Here is a 16,641-nt window from a genome sequence, read left to right as displayed (position 1 = left end):
ATGAACCCCACCAAGAGACAAGGCTGCCTCAGAGATAAAGCTCCAGGGAGGGAAGAGAAGCCATAAAGATGCAGACAAGGCCAGGTGTCTGCGGAAGCCAAGAATGGAGCACAGGAGCAAAGTCACAACAACATGAGACCACAGAGCTCCCTGGGAAACAAAGGACAAGCATGACCATGCCTGAGTTTCCCAGTTCAGTCTCTGGAGGGCACCAGAGCCCCAAAATAGGTAAAGCAGAAACTGCCAGAACTACAAGTAGAAAAACAGCACATCCACGATCCCATGGGAGATTTTAACACATCTCTCAGCAAGTAATAGAACAAGCAAGAAACAAATCAGTAGGAAGATAATACCATCAAACAGCACAAGACATGAGAAAGCCAGATTACCTGCAATATTTTTAGAAAATGCCAGAAGCATTTTTTTTCCTATATAAAGCAAGGAGGGTTAATTCCTAACATTCCCTTCCATAACACAGAAAAGGTGACAACAAAAATCTCCACAACAGAAAATTACTTGATTCCAGACCACAGTTACCTAAAGAGACCAGTGAGTGTAATATCTAAAACATATAGTTATCTTCTGTTTCCAACTTAAAAGGTTGAGCCTTGACCAGCCTGGCCAATATGGTGAAACCCCATCTCTAGCAAAAATACAAAATTAGCCAGGTGTGGTGACACATGCCTGTAGTGCCAGCTACTCGGGAGGCTGCGGCAGGAGAATCACTTGAACCTGGGAGACAGAGGTTGCAGTGAGCCGAGATTGTGACACTGCACTCCAGCCTGGGTGACAGAGAAAGACTCTGTCTCGGAAAAAAAAAAGGTTGAGCCTAAAAGCTGCTAGTCCACCTAGGTGCCCTGGTAGATACTAGCTAACACAGGTTCTGCTGCTGTAAATTACAACAACGCTATTAAGACTTTCATTAACTTAAGATTTCCAAAAGAATCTAGATTGAGCTGTAGCTTATGAGTTATGTTCACTTTTGCATGTATATTATACCTCAGTTTTCAAAATTTAAGTATATTACTAAGATACACGGATTCAAACTGGTCCATAAATTCCAAGCATGATAAATAATTTTTTTTTTTTAAACGGGGGCCGGGCGCGGTGACTCACGCCTGTAATCACAGCACTTTGGGAGGCCGAGTCGGGTGGATCACAAGGTCAGGAGGTTGAGACCAGCCTGGCCAACATGGTGAAACCCCAGCTCTACTAAAAATGCAAAAATTAGCTGGGCATAGTGGTGTGCACCTGTAATCCCAGCTACTCGGGAGGCTGAGACAGGAGAATCGCTTGAACCTGGGAAATGGAGGTTGCAGTGAGCCGAGATCATACCACTGTACTCCAGCCTGGACGAGTGAGCAAGACTCCATCTCCAGGAAAAGAAAAAAAAAAAAAGGATAGGAATAGAGGGTAGAAAAATATAAAAGTACTGGCTTCACAGGACCCATGCTCAGCCCACTCCACGGCAGGAGCTATCTCTTCTTCACATCCCTGTCCTTCCAAAACAACGACACTCACCACTCACTGTCTCATTCTCATCATGGGGTGCTGCAGGCCAAGTGTTGGAGAATCAAAAACGGACCCAAGAGCTCCACTTGGAGCAAGGGCTCAGCACTGCTTGGAGACCTACTGCACAGAGTTTCCCTTGCAAACTCTGTCTCCCAGAGCAATGAACACAACCAGCGACCAGACCTGGGCTCCTACATACTATTCTGTACTTAAAGAACCTAGGCCTTCTCTGAGAAATGGCTGATGCTAGGGTTGGGGGGCGGGTGGGAAAAACAGTACAAGATGAGCCTGGAACATCTTGTTGTACCAGAACGTAAAGAGGTGCTCAAGGGCTGACGGGGACATGTCAAAGGCATACAACTTAAAGGAACTTAATAGAACTCCCACTGGTCAAATTTGGGACAATGTGAGGATTTAAGAAAATAAGGACTAAAATACATAACTCTTTTTTTTTTTTTAGGGAGGAGCTCATTTTCATAGAAAAATGACAACTAAAATGTAGAAAGTGCAATAATAGCCAGTTACCATTTAACAAGTCCGTGATGAATCATCAAGGACTGCTAAAGCCGTGGCTGCTGGGGACAGGTATGGTGGCTCACACTTGTAATCCCAACAATTTGGGAGGCCAAGGCAGGAGGAAGATCACCTGAGCCCAGGAGTTTGAGCCTGGAGTGAGCTATGATTGTGCCACTGTACTCTAGCCTGGACAGAGCAACAGAGCCAAGACCCTATCTCAAAACAACAACAACAAAAGCTACACTGTTGGGACAGTCTACAAGCACAGCCCACAAGTCCCTCATTAGTGACAATGGGGACCTGTGCCTTTCCACAGAGAGCTCTGGTGGTCATCACCTACCAGGGGTGGGTCAGCTGACACATAAGCTCCTCCTGATGTGGTCTGACTAGCACTCTGTCCTTCCCTCACTTCTCTTTGTTCTGCTCACTTCCTTTGACCCCTTTTCTTTTAAGATTATCTGAATCTCCTTTCAGTTGGAGGGTTATCTACCCAGGCTTGACTCCTTCTGAACTGCTTTTCAAATGTACAGTATCTTTTATACTCTAATGCCTTCACACACACAAAAAAGTATATTATCAGTCTTCTGAAGTAGGTTTGCTTGTGCCTCCTACTCTACATCCCACAATAATTCCTAGAGAAGCTGACTGCTGAGGTGAGGCAGGCCACTGCCCAGCCTATGCTGGTGCAGGACACTCCCTTCTTCTGCACACAGATCTTTAGTAAAGGGCCAAAGCTACCTTTCAAGGTTCCAACTGTGAGATCCAACCTGGCCTTTCTGACCTAGGTCTGATCATGAGAAAGCTAAAGCAGTCATGAGGAATTGGGGATTGGGAGTGCTGTTCTAGACTAGCAGAAGCTAAAGAGGCACAACCACCAGATGCCGAGTATGCATCTCAACCCCGAAGTACAGAAAAAGACAGGTAGGGGCCTGCTGGGGACACGCCCTACACCTGCTCTTAGCACAGCAACAGACCTTGTTACTGATGTGATGTTTCCCGAAATGCGGCTGGTGCTGAGTCAATAAGGAAACTGTCCTTGTTCTGACGTATTTGGGGGTAACAGTGCCACGAAAGCTACCAGCCATCATGCAACAAAAGAGATGGAGGCTAGGCACAGTGACTCATGCCTGTACTCCCACTGGGAGGCCAAGGTGGGTGGATCACAAGGTCAAGAGATCAAGATTATCCTGGCCAACATGGTGAAACCCCATTTGTACTAAAAATACAAAAATTAGCTGGGTGTGGTGGTGTGCACCTGTAGTCCCACCTACTCGGGAGACTGAGGCAGGAGAATTGCTTGAACCCGGGAGGCAGAGGTTGCCAAAATCGTGCCACTGCACTCCAGCCTGGCAACAGAGTGAGACTGTGTCTCAAAAAAAAAAAAAAAAGAAAGAAAAAAAAAAAGAGATTCAACAGGTAGAACAAGATGTTTCAAGGTGGAGAATCTAGATGAGGGGATAGGTGTCTGCTGTGCTGTTTGACTTGAAAGTTTTTAAAATAGATTAAAAAAATAGATCAAATATTTCACACATACACAAAAAAGCTAGAATCCAAGTATACCCATTTGGCATTATGTTTTGAAAACTGAGGGAATTACCTGAGGACATGAAAAAACTTAAAAACAGATACAAAAGTATTAAAATTAACCAAACACTAGGTGGCTGCAGGGTTAATAACTGGTCAAACATGAAGGTTTTCAGGAAGCAGCTATAGAAGAAACCAGGGGAATGGGGGTTGAAACAATAAAAACTCAGGTTTTAAAAGTAAAAGTGAGGATAATGACAACTGCTAATACAAGCATCCGGTGGTCACTGCATTAAGACCTTTCCGTGAAGGTGATGGTATCATCTTCCTCATTTTCATATACAGGGAAACTGAAGCTTAGCGAGATTAAGTTCATTATCAAGATCAGCCAGCTAACTAGACCCTGGCAGGCTGATTCCTGAGTCCCAGCCTCAACCACAGAGAGTAACATAACGGTGCCATAAGCACAAGAATGAAAGCACTTAGCCACAGTGCAAGGTCCAGGAGTCAAGCAAAGAAAGAGAGATGAGGCCGGGCACGGTGGCTCACGCCTGTAATCCCAGCACTTTGGGAGGCCGAGGTGGGCAGATCACTTGAGGTCAGGGGTTTGAGACCAGCTTGGCCAATATGGTGAAACCCCATCTCTACTAAAAATACAAAAATTAGCCAGGCATAGTGGCACACACCTATAATCCCAGCTACTCAGGAGGCTGAGACACAAGAATTCCTTGAACCCAGGAAGCAGAGGTTGCAGTGAGCTGAGATCGCGCCAGTGCACTCTAGCCTGCGAGACAGAATGAAACTGTGTCTCAAAAAAAAAAAAAAAAAAAGAGAGAAAGAGAGATAAGTAAAAATGGCAGCATATCTGAATGTCAGAGAAGCTGTTGCAGACTACAGGAATTACTTAACTCCAAGGCAGGGAAAAGATGCAATGATATTTAAGTTGGGCTGCGGCACTGTGGCTCATTTCTGTAATCCCAGCACTTTGGGAGGCCGAGGCAAGCGGATCACTGGAGCCCAGGAGTTTGAGACCAACTGGGCAACATGGTGAAACCTCATCTGTACAAAAAAAACACAAAAATTAGCCAGGTGTGGTGGCACGCACCTGTAGTCCCAGCTACTCAGGAGGCTGAGATGGAAGGATCACCTGAGCCCAGAAGGTAGAGGTTGCAGTGAGCTAAGACTGCGCCACTGCACTCCAGTCTGGGTGATGGAGCGAGACTCCATCCCCAAAAAAAGAAATTAAAAGTAATAAGCCCTAATAGGAAGAACAAGGAGACTTTCAAAAGACTACTTCGGTTTCATAGGCATGAGAGGCTAAAAGCTAAACATGCCATCATATAAATAAGTAAATATCCCCAGACACTAAAAAGGAAATCAGTAAGAGCTGCTTGTGTGCCACACAAACAAATGACATGGGAGTCACAGGGTTTGCTGTGTGGAGACTATGCCTGGTTTTAGAAAGCAGAGAAAGAATTAGCAACCCCTCACACACACCCATGTGTGCCTGCACCCGGGCTGCAGAGGCTTGAAGGTTCATTCTCAGACACAGGGGAGACAGCTTCTGTCTCAACCAGCATTTATTTTTTCATACACTGACCGAGTCTAGAGGCCCTGGGGTACACCCTGGGGTTCCCGCAACCCCTTGGAAAGGAATCCCCGAATTCTGGCAAGCCAAGAATGCCAAAGGTCCTCCATGGAGACAGAGCTGAAGCCAGACCATAGGCTCTTCTGCCACAACTCCTGCAGAGCACACATGGCACAGGACAGGAGGCCAGGGCAGGACTCAGGCAAGGGCACCCAGGACTCGGCAGAGTCCTCTTCGTCCTCAGCCTGCCCCTCTAACATCTACATCTGCCAGGGAGGCACCTCTGTACCCCACTCCTAGCAGCCACCTGCTCCCACAGCCAGCTGACAAGCCTGTTTTGGCCATGCAGGTGGCAGTACAAAGACATAAGCTCATAGCAAGGGCAGCAACGCTGCCCCCACAGGAGCTCAGGCCTCCAGCCAGAGACCAGAAGGGGACATGTACGCAAGGACCACCAAGGGGCCATAAGAGGCTGACTGGTCAGCAATATTGGACTGGAGCATTGGCCTAGTCTGGCCTGACTCTAGACGCCACACTTCCAGAGGGTGCACAGATCAGATCACAGGGTGACACTAACTTGCTCAGTTCTAAGTCCGCACTCGCCACATCGCAACTTGCTCAAACTAAATTCCAACTTCACTTTAGAAGAACTTTCAGAAAAACCTCAAACCACATTATCTTTTATTATTCTTCTAAAAACACATTTATGGGTTGACCAACTATTATTTGCTCTGTAACAGGGACATATAACATTCTTTTTTTTTTTTTTGTGAGACAGAGTTTTGCTGTTGTTGCCCAGACTAGAGTGCAATGGCGCGATCTCGGCTCACTGCAACCTCCACCTCCCGGGTTCTAGCGATTCTCCTGCCTCAGCCTCCTGAGTAGCTGGGATTACAGGCGTGCACCACCACGTCCGGCTAATTTTGTATTTTTAGTAGAGACGCGATTTGACCATGTTGGTCAGGCTAGTCTCGAACTCCTGACCTCAAGTGATCCATCCACCTCGGCCTCCCAAAGTGTTGGGATTACAGGCGTGAGCCACCATGCCCGGCCGTACATTCTTAATATGTTACATCAGCCGCTCCATGTAAAAATCAATTTATCTACCCAAGCTTCGTAAGACAAAGATGATCACTTCCAGTGTTTTCCATCTTCCCATAGGCCTAATAAAATTCACTTGGACATTTTTACAACTTAAACTTAGCATAAAACACTCTTGCTGCAAATCATCCTGAAACAAGCAATCACTGTAACTAAATAATAAACTATCATAAAAACAGAAGTTATACAAGGCAAAGGTCATGTGTCCCTTAACACTAATTCAATCAGATGAAGTACATATTTGAGTTGAATATAAAAAGAAATGGCAACACATCACACTTGAATCAATCACTAACTTTAGGTAAAGCTGCAAAAATGAACCATAGCAGGGCTATTTAGAAAGAGTAAGAAAGAAGCCTGGAGATGAGAAAGATTAAGTGCAGAAGAGAAAGTTGGAAAAACAACCCAAAGAACACAATACCTTTAAGTTTGGTATAGCTGTGAAGGAGTGGATCTGCAGAAACCATGCAAGGCCACCAAGGGTAACCCGACACTTTGGACCACACCAAATCACCAACGTTGTATTTCAACAGGTGGTCTTTGTCTCTTCCAGTGTTTGGACAAGACTCTTTCTTAGCTGGAATCTGAAAATGAACAACAGAAGACAAACACTAACACATCCAATCACTACCTGTGTATCCAGAAGACCAAGGATTCACCAGGCTACAATGTCCAAATACACACAGATCCCCAAAAATGGAGTGTGCTCCCTTGCTGTGTTTTAGATGATAGCCTCAACATCGTTTCATCAAAATTTTGTCTCTCAGGCCAGGTGCGGTGGCTCACGCCTGTAGTCCCAGCACTTTGGGAGGCCAACGTGGGCGGATCACGAGTTCAGGAGATCGAGACCATCCTGGCTAACACAGTGAAACCCTGTCTCTACTAAAAATACAAAAAATTAGCCGGGCGTGGTGGCGGGCGCCTGTAATCCCAGCTACTCGGGAAGCTGAGGCAGGAGAATGGCGTGAACCCGGGAGGTGGAGCTTGCAGTGAGCCAAGATCACGCCACTGCACTCCAGCCTGGGCGACAGGGCGAGACTCCATCTCAAAAAAAAAAAAAAAAAAAATTTCTCTCTCACTCTCAGCTAAAGGATCAGGACAGTGCATAGCACACAGCAGGTGTTCAACATTTTGAAGATCTCTATATAAATCTATTTCCTTGGCCTAGTATTAATAGACGGTCTTTAATGGTACTTTATTCAACTGGTCGAAAAGGAATTCTCACAGAATTCCAAATCCATACTGACTTCTGCCCCTCCAGTCATGTCTGACGATCAGTTCTCAGCAGCCCATGTGTCACCAACATGAACCATCCCAGTGTGGTGAGGGCAAGGGCACCAGGAGGACTAGGAGCAAGTCTCGGCTCCATCACATGTAATTTGAGTCCTTGGGGCTCTCTGAGCCTCAATTTCTCCATCTCTAGAACATAATGGGTAGGTTAAGGCTGAACATTCCACCAAAGAAAAACTCCTCCCCACAAGCCACTCACAGTTCTGCTCTCCAGTGGAAATAAGCACAGCCAGCATGGCCCCAACCCTCCAAGGGTGAATCTCTAGCCTTGCTCAAGAGCACTATACACATGAGTAGATTGTTCCACTGCCTCAGGCCTCAGTTTTCTCACCTGTAAGCTGAAGATGCCGGCCCAAAACCTTGCCATAAGCATGCTGGTGAAGCCTGGCATGAGCTGCCACATGACATATTTTCATGTTTTTTTGATCCTCCCATCTCAGCCTCCCTAGTAGCTGGGACCACAGGCAGTGCCACCACGCCCAGCTAATTTTATTTTTTATAGAGACCGGGTCTCGCTATGTTGCCCAGGCTAGTCTTGAACTCCTGGGCTCAAGCAATCCTCCTGCCTCAGCCTCCCAAAGTGCTAGGATTACAGATGTGAGCCACCACATCAGGCCTGACATACTTTCAGAACAGCTACCAGATTACTGCACAGCAATCCAGGTTTACATTTATTGACCCCACTCTCCAGAGGAAGAGTCAAAATTCAGGTTGAGTTACTCAAGTTTTAACAAAACCAAGGGACATAGCTAGGAATAAAAGCCAGATTTTTTTGGTTTGTTTTGTTTTTCAGTTGGAGGAGAAAGAAAAAGCCAGCTCTGATGCAGGAACATCGTTTGAGGTCAGGAGTTCGAGAACAGCCTGTGCAACATACCAAGACCCTGTCTCAAAACAAAACAGCTAGGACTCTGACAACTTGCACAGGCCTCTTCCCAAGCAAAAGCATGAGGTTCAATACTGCCGTGGGCACTTCAAAAAATCTTTGTAGGCTGGGCACGGTAGCTCAAACCTGTAACTCGAGCACTTCAGGAGGCAGAGGTGGGAGGATCGTTTGAGCCCAGGGGTTTGAGACCAGCCTGGGCAACACAGCAAGACCCTGTCCTACAAAAAATAAAAAATTAACTGGGCATATAGTGGTGCACACCTGTGGTCCAACTACTCAGGAGGCTGAGGTAGGAGGATCACCTAAGCCTGGGACGTCAAGGCTGTTGTGAGCCATGATCACACCACTGCCCTCTAGCCTGGACAACAGAGACCATCTCAAAATAAATAAATAAACAAACAAAATTTAAAAACTTCACCACTGCAATTACATGAGCGAGAACTAAACAGCTCCTGAGTAATCAAAAAATGTTTTTTTAACCCTCAAAGCTCTTCATTATTTTAACAATTTCAAGGAGCTGCAACTAAAAAGCAACACCCTATAGACCACCAGATGAACAGAGACTGCTGCCCCATCAAGAGTTCCTTCCTTCTGCCAAAGCCATGGCCCCTTGGTTGTTTCATATGGCTTATACTCATCCGAGTGTCAGGGCCATCCCGAGCACCACGTGAAGGCGTGGAGACACCAACCACCAGGCAGAATGGAGCAGCGCCACCACATGTTTCCATCGCAAGTTAGGATAAGGAAACACTCATTTGCTTGTGTTCAATGTGCTGGGCTCTGCACTGGGAACCAAGAACAGGAGGCAAAAGACACATCCCTAGGCCTCAGGGAGGCAGGCCATCTGCTGGACCACCTGGCTGAGGAGACAGTAAGTGGACACTGGACCACAGGGTAAGGACAGCGGGAGCACCTCTGCACAGCTCTGCTTCCCACTCATCAGATGGTGCAGACTTAAGAAGTCACACTCTAGAGCCCAGCCTGTCTCCACTGACCACATCAGGCTAAAGAACACCTTGGAGATGAGATCCATGAAAAGAGTGTAGCCTGACGTTGTCAAGCAAGGGCTCTGAAACTGGCAGAACCACGTTAAGAAACAAGCTTTGCCTCTTTTTAGCCATTTGAATCTTGAACACTTAGCTCACCTCTCTAGACCTCTCAACTGGCTCAGCAGCCAGCTGAGAACTGAGGAGGCAGTGCCAGGGCATCCTGGAGCCCACCCTCCAACCCACAGCCAGGGCTCAGGCAAGTGGCTGGAAGTACCAGGCCTGTCCTCACCTTCTCCGCCCACCCCAGTACTCGTGCAGGTGCCCTCATAGGGTGGCCATGCTCACTGCTCAAGGTCACATGACCCCTTACACAACGTCTCCTAAATACCTTTTTATCTGAAGGACTTGAGATCTTAGACACAAGAGCTGCTTCGACAAGGCCCTGCTCCAGCAAGGAGTCATATTTTATGCTCCTCTTCCTGTTCCTTCTCGCCTTGTTTTCTGGTTTTTGTCCATTTTCTTCTGACTGAGACACATCAGCAGCACTGTCACCACAAATGGAAGATTCAAAGAGAGGCTTCCCATTCATGTATGTTTTGGTGATTTTCAGCTTAATTTCTGGAGAGCCATTTTTGATAGGGGTAGTGTTAGGGGGTGTCCCAATCCCTTTCATTTCCTGGGACTCAAAACGCAGTTTGGCATCGTGTGCGCCGGGTTCTCCATTAAACACCCGGGAAGTAAGATCTTTCAGCTTGTCGGCTGGAATAAAGGGCAGGGCATCGTGGCCGTTAAACTTCTGCATGACCCCCTCCTGCAGGCTACTGGAGAGCTGGGCTTTGCTGAGGAACACAGAACACTCGCGGTTCACCTCGCAGCTCGGAGTCTTCCCGTTGGCACTGCCAAGGATTTCTGGTGCCTGCTTCATCTTTATGCACTTTACAACACTCTGAACAGAAAGGGGACTCTGCTTGATGCTAAATTCCATCCAGCCCAGATGCTTCCGTTCTTAGAACACTATGGTATTAAAAAAAGAAAAAAGAAAGAAAAAGCAATTACATTTAAAACCTAGGATAGGTATGCCAGGACCTCTACAGCTTTGTGGGGTCTGATTTTCTTTGTAAGCAATTTATGATGTTTTTATAATAATTCAGGTCACAGAAGGGAGTTTTAGTATCACAAAAATTACACGGAATCACAAAATGATAAAGCTGAAAGAACAAAGAATCATTTTTTAAAGGAAGAACACGAAAGTCAGTCAAGACAGCACACTCCAGTCATACCACTAATAATCTACAGTGTGGCCATGGACACATAACTTAACTTGCCAATCATCCCTGAAACACAGATTTCCACCTGTCCACCAACATATACTTAAAAGAGCTAATGTGTGTGAGGCAGCTGGCATAATGCCAGGCCTATGCAAAAGGACAACAGGGAATAGCATAAAAGCAAAATCAACACTAACAGGAAAAGAGCTCATCCCAATCCCTCCTGTTACAGCTGAGGTATCAGGCAGAGGCTCAGAATGTGCCCAAGATGACCTGGTCAGCAAAGTTTAAAACCAGATATTCCAACTCCAAGCACAGGATTAGCTCCAGGTTGATGAAAATAAGAAGCAAAAAGCCAAGAGTCTCCAAGGGTGAAGGCAATCCCAGTCAGGTCTGGCTATTCTCAACCCAGTATTCTTATCTCAGTCCACTAATCCCCTCCGTGTTCAGGCCTAAATTAAACAAGAAAGAACACAGCAGTAAGGTCACATTTTTTAGCTACTACCTGAAGATTAACTACTTGAGAACAACACTGCTGAGCCACAACACAGGTTACTTTGCCAGTGCACCACACTGGCCAGTGAGGCCCACGTGCAGAAGGGGCAGTTTAGGAAGGTAACTCGCTGCAGCATGCTGGTGTGGGGTCTTCCCTGCAAAGCTACAGTCCCTAATCTGAGACATTTAGTGAAGGGGCCAGAGCCCCAAAACACAGCTAGGAATAAAACAGGTAGGCACCCGCCCCAGCTGGGAAGGCATCTCTCAGGAGTACACCATCACAAGCTCCAACAACAGCCCTCTGAGAAGCCAGAAATCAACAGCATCAGACACTGGGGAAAATCTGAGTACAGTAAGGACCAGAGATGCCCGTGGACTAGAACAGCGGTTCTCAAATGGGGAGGATTTTGTTCCCCAGGGACACTTAACCTCATCTGGAAGCATTTTTTATTACCACCACTAGGGGGCGGCCCCTGACCTCTGATGGGTTGCGGTCATGGATGCTGCTGCATCTCCTGCAACGCACAGGATGCCCGCGCAACAGGGCTATGCGGCCCGAGATGTCCACAGTACTGAGGTGGAGGACACCTGACGTGCAGCAATAGGGGGCTGCTGGTGTCTGCAACCCGCAGTCTCCACAGAAAAGCAGACAGCTGAGGAAGGAGACAGGAAAAAAAGAGCAAATGTAAAACCTTGAAAAAATGTTGAAGTCCCAGTTCAGCTTCATGTGCTCTGGACAACTCTTTAACACCAAAACACATACAAATGTGTTCTGTCTGACCCGCACAATTTCTTAAAAAGGTAGATCAAAGTCAGTTCCTCTTCCAGCTCATATCATACCAACTGTCCCAAGGTAAAAACTATAACACTGGACAAAACATAAAAAAACCACCTCCTGAAGGAACTGAGAGCAAGCAAAAGCACAGAGAAAATGGATGGAACCAACTGTTGAAAGAAAGGGAACAGCACTGGGTGAACTCCATTTTGAAATGTGTGACTGAGGAGAGTTTGAAGCAACTGTAACAACTATAAAATGAGGGGGGAAATCTCAAGGAGAGAGTCTCAGAGGGGAGTCCCAAATTCTGCCTATAAACTCTGCCCAAATTCCAGGCTGATTCCAAGCAGCCTAGCTTATGAAATAACTGAAAAGAGATTCCAGCTGCTGGACAAAAAAAAAAGTGTGTTTTTTTTTTTTTTTTTTTTTTAGACGGAGTCTCGCTCTGTCACCCAGGTTGGACTGCAGTGGCGCGATCTCAGCTCACTGCAACCTCCACCTCCCGGGTTCAATTCTCCTGCCTCACCCTCCTGAGTAGCTGGGACTACAGGCGCCCACCACCACGCCCGGCTAATTTTTTGTATTTTTAGTAGAGACAGGTTTTCACCGTGTTACCCAGGATGGTCTCGATCTCCTGACTTCGTGATCCGCCCGCCTTGGCCTCCCAAAGTGCTGGGATTACAGGCGTGAGCCACCGCACCTGGCCACAAAACCATTTTTAAGGGGAATGTGGTCAGGCTTTGGGAGGCCGAGGCAGGAGGATCACTCAAGTCCAGGAATTCAAGAGCAGCTTGGGCAAGACAGTGAGAGCCCATCTCAACAAAAAATACAAAAATTAGCCAGTCATGGTGATGTGCACCTGTAGTCCCTGCTACTCAGGAGGCTGAGGCAGGAGGATTGCTTGAGTCCAAGAGGTCAAGGCTGCAGTGAGCTATGATTGCACTACTGCGCTCCAACCTGGATTACAGAGCAAGACTGTAAAAAGAAGGGGGAAAAAAAGGAAGCAGAGCCTCACAGATCTGTGGAACAATATTAAAGGGTCTGGAGTTCTACCCAGAAGGAGGAGGGAAAAAAAAAAGGCAAAAATATTTGGAGAAAACAATGGTCCTCCAAAACTTCCCCAATTTAATAAGACACAAATGTACAGATTCAAGAAGTTCAGCAGCTGGGTGAGGTGGCTCATGCCTGTAATCCCAGCACTTTAGGAGGCCGAGTCAGGTGGATCACTTGTGGTCAGGAGTTCGAGACCAGCCTGGCCAACACGGTGAAACCACAACTCTACTAAAAATACAAAAATTAGCCAGGCTTGGTGGCACACACCTGTAATCCCAGCTACTTGGGAGGCTGAGGCAGGAGAATCGCTTGAACCCAGGAGGTGGAGGCTGCAATAAGCAAAGACCACGCCACTGCACTCCAGCCTGAGTGAGACTCTGTCTCAAAAATAAATCAATAAAAATAAAAATAAAATTTTTTGTAGAGACAGGATCTTGTCTTGTTGACCAGGCTAGTCTCTAAGTCCTGGCTTCAAGGAATCCTTCCCAAAGTGCTGGCATTACAAACAGGAGCCCCTGTACCCTGCCAAACAATTTTTTTTTTTTCCCTTGAGACAGGGTCTCACTACCACCGAAGCTGGAGTGCAGGGCAATGGCACAATTTCAGCTCACTGCAACCTCTATCCTTCAGGGCTCAAGCAATCCTCCCATCTCAGCCTCCCAAGTAGCTGGGACTACAGGTGCACCCCACCATGCTCAGCTAACTTTTTAATCCTTTTTTTGTAGAGATGGATCTCACTATATTGTCCAGGCTGATCTCAAACTCCTGGGCTCAAGGGATTTTCCCATCTCAACATCCCAAAGTACTGGGATTACAGGCATGAGCCACTGCACCCAGCCCAAACCACTTTCCTTTTTTTTTTTTTTTCTCCTTTGAGACAGAGTCTCACTCTGTCACCCAGGCTGGAGTGCAGTGGTATGATCATGGCTCACTGCAACCTCTGCCTCCCAGGCTCAAGTGATCTTCCTGCCTCAGCCTCCTGAGCAGCTGTGAGGACTACAAGGCACTTGCCACCATGCCCAGCTAATTTTTGTGTTTTTGTACAAAGTCTCACCATGTTGCCGAGGCTGGTCTCCAACTCCTGGGCTCAAGCGATCCACCCGCCTTGGCCTTTCAAAGTGCTGGGATTACAGATGTGAGCCACCATACCTGGGTTTAACTATCTTTCTTATGTTGGGGAAGGCAAGGAGAAAGAAAAGAGAAGAGAAGGAAGAGAAGGAAGAGAAAGAAAGAAAGAAAGAAAGAAAGAAAGAAAGAAAGAAAGAAAGAGAGGGAGATAGAGAGAGAGAGAGAAAGAAAGAAAAGAAAAAAGAGAAAAGAAAAGAAAGAAGGAAAGAAAGAGAAAGAGAGAAGGAAAGGAAGGAAGGAGAGGAATGGAAGAGTTCGGGAAGGAAGAGAGGAAGGAAGAGAGGAAGGGAGGGAGGGAGGGAGGGAGGCCGGGCACAGTGGTTCACTACTTGTAATCCTAGCACTTTGGGAGGCCAAGGAGGGAGGATTGCTTGAACCCAGCAGTTTGAGACGAGCCTGGGCAGCATAGTGAGACCCTGTCTCTACAAAAAATAAAATTAGCCAGGCACACTGGCGCACATCTACAGTCCCAGCTACCCAGGAGGCTGAGGTGTGAGGATGGCTTGGGCTCAGGAGGTTGACACTGCAGTGAGCTGTGACCACACTATTGCACGCCAGACTCAGCAAGGCCTTGTCTAGCTACACTGCCTAATGCAAAGCAATAGAGAGAATCTCCAGGTCTAGAAATGAAAAGGGAACAGCAGTCTGGAGCCTCATAGGGTGCAGGCTGCCCATGGCAGGACCCCAGGGTTTAGGAGCTGGGGCTTGGCAGCCGGAATACAGAAGGGAGGTGCAGGACAGGGGCTTGGGCCTGACTGGGCTTCCTGCACAGAGCCCGAAGGAGAGGTGTCATGGCAAGCAGCTGGCTACCGTGATTAGGAGCACCAAGTGTGGAGCTGCTGTCTGGACTAGAATCCCAGCTCTGCCACTTACTACACGGTGGGACCCCGGCCAAGAGCCTCTACCACTCATCCTCACTCCATGTCCTGAGGACAGAGGACCCACCTTGCAGGTACTTTCAAACAGTAAGGAGGAAAAGAAGCCACCACCAGGCAGAGGACTTCCCCATCACCAGGTGAGTGTCTGTGGTCACAGTGCTGTCATCATCACCTGAGCCCCTCTACCAGCCAGCCCAGGGCTGGGCCCTCAGCAAACACGCACCAGAGGCCACTGGGGTGACAGAGCCACCCTTGAGAAATGTGAACCCCAAGCCTCCGCCTAAGAAGGCTAAATCCGGAGACCAAAAAATGTCAAAACAGGTCTAAAATGAGTGACACTGGTAGGGCCTGCAGGGAAACCTGAGAACTGCTCATGGGGAGCCCCCCTCTCCCCGGGAGAGCCACTGAGAGATGCCCCTGAGGTAAACACAGCCTCCCACCAGCAGTGAGAGATCCTCCAGGAGCCAGGCATGGGACAGTATGGAAGGTCTTCTACAGAAGAACAGGAAATTACTGTTTTCATGATTTGCAGACTTGGAAAAAAAAGGTATTGGTATAGAAATTAAAAACTCAGTTGAGTTGAATATAGCAGACCAGGCACAGCTAAAAATATAATAGATTAGAAGATAAATCTGAGCGAATCAGCACGGAAAAGGGCTGATAAAGAGATGAAAACCATGTAAGATACATTAAGACATAACATTCATGAATGTTTCATTCTTTCAAATATAAAGTGCCTACTACGAGCAAGACACTGATTTTAGGTGTTGGGATTATAACATTGAACAAAACAGGGTGAAAAACACTCTGTCTACCCAAAAGAATTAAAAGCAGGAACCAGAAGATATTTGTACAACCATGTTCACAGGAGCACTGTTACAGTAGCCAAAAGATAGATGTAACCCATCAACAGATGAATAGATAACCAAAATGTAGACTATCTGCACAGTGGAGTAGTATTCAGCTTTAAAAGGAAGGAAATGCTGAGATCTGCTACAATATGGACGAATCTTGAAGAAACTATGCTAAGTGAAATAAGGCAGACACAAAAAAGACAAATACTGTAAAATTCCACGTACATGAGGTCCCCAGAATAGAATTCATAGAGACAGGAAGTAGAATGGTGAGTACCAGAAGCTGGGGTAAGAAAAAGGAGGATAGGGAATTATGGGACAGAGTTTCAGTTTGAGAAGATGAAAAAGTTCTGGAGACAGTGTCATGGTTGTATAACAATGTGAACGCACTTAAGACCATAGAACTAAATGCTTTAAAATAGTTAAAATGGTAAATTTTATGTTACGTATACCCCCAAAAATCCTCTACCTTCAAGGAGCTTACATTCCAATGCAGTTCTAGTTGGAGAGGCTTGGGAGGATGAGGGAAAGACAACTTTTTCTTTTCATTTTTTTTTTATTGAGACAGGGTCTTCCTCTGTTGCCCAGGCTAAAGTGCAATGGTGCCATCACAGCTCACTCCATCCTAGAACTCCTGGGCCCAAGCAATCCTCCCACCTCAGCCTCCCAAGTAGCTGGGAATACAGGCATGCACCACCACACTGGCTAATTTTTGTATTTGTTGTAGAGATGGGGTTTCACCACATTGCCCAGGCTGGTCTCAAACTCCTGGACTCCCAAAGTGGTA

At 46.8% G+C, this 16,641-nt stretch overlaps 1 protein-coding gene across 8 annotated transcripts in view; it reads right to left on the bottom strand.

Moving 5' to 3' along the window:
• The window catches only part of NSD2 (nuclear receptor binding SET domain protein 2), a 109,963-nt gene that overhangs the window by 70,292 nt on the left and 23,030 nt on the right, over window positions 1–16,641 (bottom strand). For 7 of the 8 annotated variants that reach the window (XM_055111130.2, XM_034958191.4, XM_034958195.3 and 4 more), the window contains 2 exons: window positions 9,792–10,417; window positions 6,663–6,825 (listed from right to left, as the gene is read on the bottom strand). In XM_055111130.2, the coding sequence (XP_054967105.1) occupies window positions 6,663–6,825; window positions 9,792–10,388 (760 nt within the window). In that variant the 5' untranslated portion in view covers window positions 10,389–10,417. Of the gene's footprint in view, window positions 1–6,662; window positions 6,826–9,791; window positions 10,418–11,644; window positions 11,820–16,641 lie in introns of all 8 variants that reach the window. The other variant, XM_034958192.3, reaches the window with a different exon arrangement.

The sequence above is a fragment of the Pan paniscus genome, chromosome 3, assembly GCF_029289425.2.
Source record: "Pan paniscus chromosome 3, NHGRI_mPanPan1-v2.0_pri, whole genome shotgun sequence".
Classification (NCBI taxonomy): Eukaryota; Metazoa; Chordata; class Mammalia; order Primates; family Hominidae; genus Pan; species Pan paniscus.
The sequence above is the reverse complement of the archived record's forward strand: the minus strand, read 5'-3'. Positions and strand labels throughout refer to the sequence as shown.